Genomic DNA, 7,841 nt, shown 5'->3' with positions numbered 1-7,841 from the left:
ACCTGAGACTCACCTGGACCCGATCCTGTAACCTGCTGACACGTCAGCTGATCAGCTTCAACATTCACTCACAACTTAATAATGTCCCACATCTCCCACAATGCAACGTTCACCTCACATTAGCCTGCTTAGTTTGACAGCAGGATCATTTGTATTTATTTGCATTGTGACATTACAGATAGGATATGAAGCTAAGCCCCCCTGGCTTACCTTCATATCAGGGCCTATGTGTCATGTTAAGATTGTATTGGGATAATATCGTACTAATATTTCTTAAATTGTATTTATTGTATCAGGATGCAGCAGCAGAGACCTGGACCCAGCTGTGTATCCATGAAGAGTGACTGGTCTATGGATCACCCTATTGTCTTTAAAGATGACCCAGCTGTTGATGGAAGGTAAGAACTGAACCTGAACTCATGAATCCGGTTTAGACCAGCCCTGAATCCTGCAACCCGTCAGGTCTTCTGAGCCACGATGATGTGAGAGAGTGACAGAGTTGTGTTTCACTGAAACTCTCACAGAAAGGATCAATTAAATGGTTTTTAACTGGGATTAAACTACAAAATAATAAATATACAATCAAACCTTAAAGAGACAGTGAGGAGAAAACCTTCTGAAAGAAAAGACTCATAGACGCCGAGAAACCTTAAGAGTTAGAGAGAAGCTAACTTGGCTAACGTGAAGGCTAATGACATAGAAACTGATTCAGGAAGCTCAACTAGTGAGAATCTGAGAGTATATTTATTGTATCAGGATGCAGCAGCAGAGACCAGACTTGAGACCTGGACCTGGACCCAGCTGTGTATCTGTGAAGAGTGACTGGTCTATGGATCACCCTATTGTCTTTAAAGGTGACCCAGCTGTTGATAGAAGGTAAGAACTGAACCTGAACAGACCAGAAAGCAGGGGATGCTTTAGGGGGCGGGGCTTACCTGCTGATTGACAGGTCCATTGAGGGTCTAACAGACCAGAAAGCAGGGGATGCTTTAGGGGGTGTGGCTACCTGCTGATTGACAGGTTGCTACCACGCTACCAATGCTAGTTAGCTACTAAGATGACTTTAACACTTAGCTGTAAAGTTGTCCCTTGAATCATGAAGCAAACTCCACAGTCCAAATATGGTCACTTTCTTCACAAACCAACGGGTGACGTCGCCATGACAACGTCCACTTCTGATCTACAGTCTGTGGTTTAGTGACTCTTTAAACTGGTTTTGTCCACAGAGTTCAGCAGATCTCAGAGGTTCCGTTTACCCGGCAGCATCAAACACACCTGGACTCCATATTTATGGTGAGTACATGTACAAGCTCACCTTTCACTATTAACCACATCGACTACAGATTCAATGCTGAACTGGTTCTAGTGGTCTCCATGCTGCTCAGACCCACACATGAACCCCATGTTGGGTTCTTTAGAGTTCATGTTCAGTTTATCCTTCTGTTCCAGCTGCTGGAGGAGAACATCTGCACTTTTGTGAAGAACGAGCTGAAGAAGATCCAGAAGGTCCTGAGTCCAGATTACCCAGAATGCTTGGAGAGTGAGGAAGAGGAGTTGTTGGACGGTGAGGATGAAGAACAAAGGAGGAGAAGCAGAGAGGCGTTTCAGAAGATCACAGTGCACTTCCTGAGGAGAATGAAGCAGGAGGAGCTGGCTGCCTGTGTGCTGATGGGTAAGAGGATTTTAACAGATTTAACATGGTGGAAAGAAGAGAAGGATTCAATATGAAGAACTTCATATTTCCAAACTCTTAATAGGCTGCACACAACTTCAATGTTTAGCTTCTCTAGTTGTCCACAGACCCGATTACAGCCGACTTCATCATAAATATGCTTCAATATTTCTGTGGTTTTGCTTCAACCATCCAGACGAGTTAGAAGCTTTGACCAGTGAATTTAAACTGTTAGCAGCATCAAAATGTCTGTTTGTTATGTATTCGGTTGTCAAAACCGATATTCCACACAGTGACCGTGTTAACTGTTTTAATCATGAAAGAATTTCCTGAAGTCACTACTACTGAGGACTATAGGGATACATGGCTCTAATACATGGCTTGTTCATAGACTGTAAAAGGGTCTGTAGAATCCACTAACTGGGTTCCTTTGTTGTTTATCCAGGAACCGATGGTGCAGTGTACCAACGTAAACTCAAGTCTGACCTCAAGAAGAAGTTCCAGTGTTTGTTTGAGGGCATCACTAAAGCAGGAAACCCAACCCCTGAATCAGGTCTACACGGAGCTCCACGTCACAGAGGGAGGGACTGCAGAGGTCAATGAGGAACATGAGGTCAGACAGATTGAAACGGCATCCAGGAAACCAGACAGACCAGAAACAACCATCAGACAAGAAGACATCTTTAAAGGCTCACCTGGAAGGGATGAACCAATCAGAACAGTGATGACAAAGGGAGTGGCTGGCATCGGGAAAACAGTGTTAACACAGAAGTTCACTCTGGACTGGGCTGAAGACAAAGCCAACCAGGACATACAGTTCACGTTTCCATTCACTTTCAGAGAGCTGAACCTGCTGAAAGAGAAGAAGTTCAGCTTGGTGGAACTCCTTCATCACTTCTTCCCTGGAACCAAAGAAGCAGGAATCTGCAGGTTTGAAGGGTTCCAGGTTGTGTTCATCTTTGACGGTCTAGACGAGTGTCGACTTCCTCTGGACTTCCACAACAACGAGATCCTGACTGATGTTACAGAGTCCACCTCAGTCCAAGTGCTGCTGACAAACCTCATCAGGGGGAAACTGCTTCCCTCTGCTCGCCTCTGGATCACCACAAGACCTGCAGCAGCCAATCAGATCCCTCCTGGGTGTGTTGACATGGTGACAGAGGTCAGAGGGTTCACTGACCCACAGAAGGAGGACTACTTCAGGAAGAGGTTCAGAAATGAGGAGCAGGCCAACCGGATCATGGCCCACATCAAGACCTCACAGAGCCTCCACATCATGTGCCACATCCCGGTCTTCTGCTGGATCACTGCTACAGTTCTGGAGGACGTGTTGAAGACCAGGGAGGGAGGGGAGCTGCCCAGGAACCTGACCGAGATGTACATCCACTTCCTGGTGGTTCAGTCCAAACTGAAGAACGTCAAGTATGATGGAGGAGCTGAGACGGATCAACACTGGAGTCCAGAGACCGGGAAGATGATTGAGTCTCTGGGAAAACTGGCTTTTGAGCAGCTGCAGAAAGGAAACCTGATCTTCTATGAACCAGACCTGACAGAGTGTGGCATCGATATCAAAGCAGCCTCAGTGTACTCAGGAGTGTTCACACAGGTCTTCAGAGAGGAGAGAGGACTGTACCAGGACCAGGTGTTCTGCTTCGTCCATCTGAGTGTTCAGGAGTTTCTGGCTGCTCTTCATGTCCATCTGACCTTCATCAACTCTGGTGTCAATCTGATGGCAGATGAACAAACAACCCACTGGTGGTCTAAAGTCTCCAGAGACAAACCTAAACTAACACATCTGCACCAGAGAGCTGTGGACAAGGCCTTACAGAGTCCAAACGGACACCTGGACCTGTTCCTCCGCTTCCTTCTGGGTCTGTCACTAGAGACCAATCAGAAACACCTACAAGGTCTGCTGACGGAGACAGGAAGTAGCTCACAGACCAATCAGGGAACAGTCAAGTACATCAAGAAGAAGCTTGGTCAGAATTTGTCTCCGGAGAGAAGCATCAACCTGTTCCACTGTCTGAATGAACTGAATGATCGTTCTCTGGTGGAGGAGATCCAACAGTCCCTGACTTCAGGAGATCTCTTCCTCAATAAACTGTCTCCTGGTCAGTGGTCAGCTCTGGTCTTCATCTTACTGTCATCAGAAAAATGTCTGGACGGGTTTGACCTGAAGGAATACTCTGCTTCAGAGGAGGCTCTTCTGAGGCTGCTGCCGGTGGTCCGAGCCTCCAGCAAAGCTCTGTAAATATAGTTTTTATATTCAAAATACAACGAACCACCATGGAATTACAAGGTTCTATCTGCATTCTGAACCATTTGATTGGTTTTCCCAACTGTAAAAGTTATATGTGGAATAAGTCTTTTTCATCCACAAAGTTTTTCTTCTTCTTCTTGGGAATGGGTTGAATGCAAAGGACCTTCCAACCCCAATGCTGCTCACACAAGACACAAAGTGAATTTGTCACGTAGCATAATTGCAAACAAAGTCAAATAAAACCATTTCATCCAACCTCAGATCTTGCTAAGGGGTTTTCATTGTTAGCTACCCCGCTGGCCAGTTAACACACGTTTCCTTGTGTTCTTGGCAGTTAACTGTCTTCTAATGCTAACCAGCTTATGCTAGATTCCTCATGTTAGTCTGGCAACTAATGCTAGCATCTAACGTTAGTCTGGCAGCTAATGCTAGTTTCCTTGTGTTACCTGAGCAGCTAATGCTAGCTTCATATGAATATTCTACCCAGATAATGCTAGATTCCTAATAATTGCCTGGCAGCTAATGATAGCATACATGCCCTTGTTTCATATGCTAATGCTAACCAGATAATGCAAGCTTCTCTTTATTGCAAATGTTGCCATACTAAACATAGGAAGCCAGTTTTAGCTGACTAGCCTGGTAGCTGACAATGAAAATAATAAACTCCTTACCAAGACTGAACTTCTCTGGTGTTTGTCCTGCTGTCTTTCACAAGACTTGATCTTGAGGTTTCTTCTAAGCATCGTGTTGGTGTGATATTTCCTCTGATTTTCTGAAATTTGTGATTCCTCCTCAGACTCAGTGGATGTAACCTCTCTGAGAGAAGCTGTGGAGGTCTGTCCTCAGTTCTCAGCTTCCACTCCTCCAGTCTAAGAGACCTGGATCTGAGTAACAACAACCTACAGGATTCAGGAGTGAAGCTGCTGTCTGCTGGCCTGAAGAGTCCACACTGTGGACTGGAAACTCTTAGGTCAGATTCAACAACTTTGAGAAGTATCTTTCAATTATACGTTTACATGCACCAAATATTCATTTCATTGCTCTTATTCCTGGAAAGAAGCATGTTTGCTTATAATCTATTTACATGGCTCATGAAACACTGTTTCTGATGCTAACGACTTAAAATGATTCTCCCTCTCTGTTTACGTGTATAAATAATAGAATAGAATAGAAAAAATAGAAACAAGTGTTAAAGTAGTAGCTGTTCAGCAAGAATACCGGATCAAGGTGGTAAGGTAAGAACAATGGGGGGGGGGGGGGGTGGTAGTGGGTCATGTTATGCAGAGTCGAGGTGAAGTCTGAACGGGTGAGTCTTGAGCCTTTTTCAGAAGATGGCAGTGACTCTGCTGTCCTGCTGTCCTGGCATTGGTCGCTAGTTCGTTCCACCACTGAGGACCAGAACAGAGAAGAGTCTGGACTTTGCTGAGCGACATTTGTTTGATTTCAGCTATGGTGGTACCAGCCGGCCAGCTGAAGTAGAGGAGCGAAGTGCTCTCTTCGGGGCATGAGGTTTGACAGTGTTTGAAGGTAGATGGGTGCTGTTCCATTGATGGCCCTGAAGGCCAGTGTCATCGTCTTGAATTGGATGCGTGCTGCAACGGGGAGCCAGTGGAGGTCACGGAGGAGGGGGGTCACATGGGAGAATTTGGGTAGATTGAAGATAAGGTGTGCTGCAGCATTCTGGATACGCTGCAATGAATGGTTTAGTCGCAGAGGCCGGGAGTCCGGCCAGGAGAGAGTTGCAGTAGGTAAGGCGGGAGATGACCAGTGCTTGGACCAGGAGTTGCGTTGCATCCTCTGTGAGGAAGGTCAGAATCCTGCGGATATTGTAGAGGGCAAATCTGCAGGATCGGGCCACAGCAGTGATGTTGGGGGTGCAGGATAGTTGGTCATCGAAGATTACACCCAGGTTCCTCGCAGTTGAGGAAGGCAATACTGTGATGTCCTCAAAAGTGACCGACAGGTCCATGCGAGGGCAGTCTTTCCCCGGGATGAAGAGGAGTTTGTATTTATTCTGGATATCTTGCTTTGTATCTTGTTGGTACTTTCTCCCTCCCCATGAAGCCCACCACATCCCTCCCCTCTACGCCTCGAACTGTCACCAGCCGCCGCAACCTGAAATCCCTCACTCCCTCCGCTCTCTCCTCAACTGTTATCTCCTCGCTACCATCCTCAGAACAGTTCTCCTTAATGCCTACTGACTACTACTGAGAGAATCCATGCAATGTGATTACAGAGCCTAGTGATCTGGTGTAGAGTGAGAACAGAAGCAGTCCTAATACTGAGGCATGAGGGACACCCGTGTCCAGAGAACAGGGTTTTGAGCCATTCCATGTGACCTGAAAGGTGCGGTTTGTCAGGTATGATGTAATCCAGGTTAGAGCAGAGTCAGTGATGCATTTAGGTCATGATGCCAAGTTCAGCCAGGGTGGAGAGGAGGATTTGGTGGTTGACTGTGTCGAATGCATGAGAACGGAGGAGTGGGATGAGGCTCTAGCGTCTCGCAGTGACGTAACAGAAGTGTGTGTGTCTTCAGTCTGTCAGGTTGTCTCATCACAGAGGACGGCTGTTCTTCTCTGGCCTCAGCTCTGGACTCCAACCCCTCCTATCTGAGACAGCTGGACCTGAGCTACAATCATCCAGGAGACTCAGGAGTCAAGCTGCTGTCTGCTGGACTGGAGGGTCCACACTGGAGACTGGACTCTCTCAGGTGAGGACAGGTGGACAGACATCAGACTGGACTCTCAAGTGAGGACAGATGGACAGACATCAGACTGGACACTCAGGTGAGGACAGATGGATAGGCATCAGACTGGACTCTCAGGTGAGGACAGATGGACAGACATCAGACTGGACACTCTCAGGTGAGGACAGGTGGACAGACATCAGACTGGACACTCAGGTGAGGACAGATGGACAGACATCAGACTGGACTCTCAGGTGAGGACAGATGGACAACAGTCTCTGACTGAGGAGCTGGGGTTCATGTTAACTGGTGTTTGCATGTCTTCCTGCAGGGTGGACCATGGGGGACAGCAGAGACTAAGACCTGGTGTGAGGAAGTGTGAGTATGTTTTCAGTAACTCAGCTGCTCCAGATTTAAACATGACTGAAATGAACTGAAATGTTTGTTCCCTCCATCAGATGTCTGTGAACTGGAACTGGACACAAACACAGTCAGCAGAAACCTCAAACTGGACGACAACAACAGGAAGGTGACACATGTGGACGACGACCAGTCATATCCAGATCATCCAGACAGATTTGACTCATGGTCTCAGCTGCTGTGTAGAGACGGTCTGACTGGTCGCTGTTACTGGGAGGTGGAGTGGGAAGGAAAATATGTTGATATATCAGTGAGTTACAGAGGAATCGAGAGGAGAGGAGACGACTCTCTGTTTGGACGGAATGATCAATCTTGGAGTCTGGGTTGTGGTCATAGTGATGGTCATTACTATGTCTCTCACAAAAGAAGACAGACACCCATCTCCTCCTCCTCCTCCTCCTCCTCCTCCTTCTACTCTGGTGTGGTAGCAGTGTACTTGGACTGTCCTGCTGGCACTCTGACCTTCTACGAAGTCTCCTCTGACAAACTGATCCACCTCCACACCATCAACACCACATTCACTGAACCTCTTTATCCTGGGTTTAGAATTGTGTCCGGATCGGTGTCTCTGTGTCCTCTTTAGGTCTGAAACACACACACACACACACACACACACACACACACACACACACACACACACACACACACACACACACTCCTCGTAGTTCCTATCTGGAGACATGACTGGTTTCTCTGGTTTGTCCTTGATGACCCAATAGATGCGTCTCATCTTAAAGGAAGATCATCGTTGGGTAGACGGGGCAGAAACACGCTCTACAAATAATCACCCCCTGCTCAGCGCT

At 47.0% G+C, this 7,841-nt stretch overlaps 1 protein-coding gene across 1 annotated transcript; it reads left to right on the top strand.

Annotated features, from left to right (window-relative positions):
- Positions 1-316: 316 nt before the first annotated feature.
- Positions 317-7,638, top strand: LOC311023839 (NLR family CARD domain-containing protein 3-like). The gene is given in 9 exon segments (XM_084025922.1): positions 317-398; positions 1,227-1,293; positions 1,450-1,672; positions 2,118-2,214; positions 2,216-3,919; positions 4,729-4,902; positions 6,469-6,642; positions 6,950-6,996; positions 7,077-7,638. Coding segments are annotated over 9 exon segments (3,096 nt in total). The 5' UTR covers positions 317-333; the 3' UTR covers positions 7,622-7,638.
- The last annotated feature ends 203 nt before the right edge of the window (positions 7,639-7,841 follow it).

Source organism: Eutrigla gurnardus (assembly GCF_963514095.1).
Source record: "Eutrigla gurnardus genome assembly, chromosome: 1".
Classification (NCBI taxonomy): domain Eukaryota; kingdom Metazoa; phylum Chordata; class Actinopteri; order Perciformes; family Triglidae; genus Eutrigla; species Eutrigla gurnardus.
The sequence above is the reverse complement of the archived record's forward strand: the minus strand, read 5'-3'. Positions and strand labels throughout refer to the sequence as shown.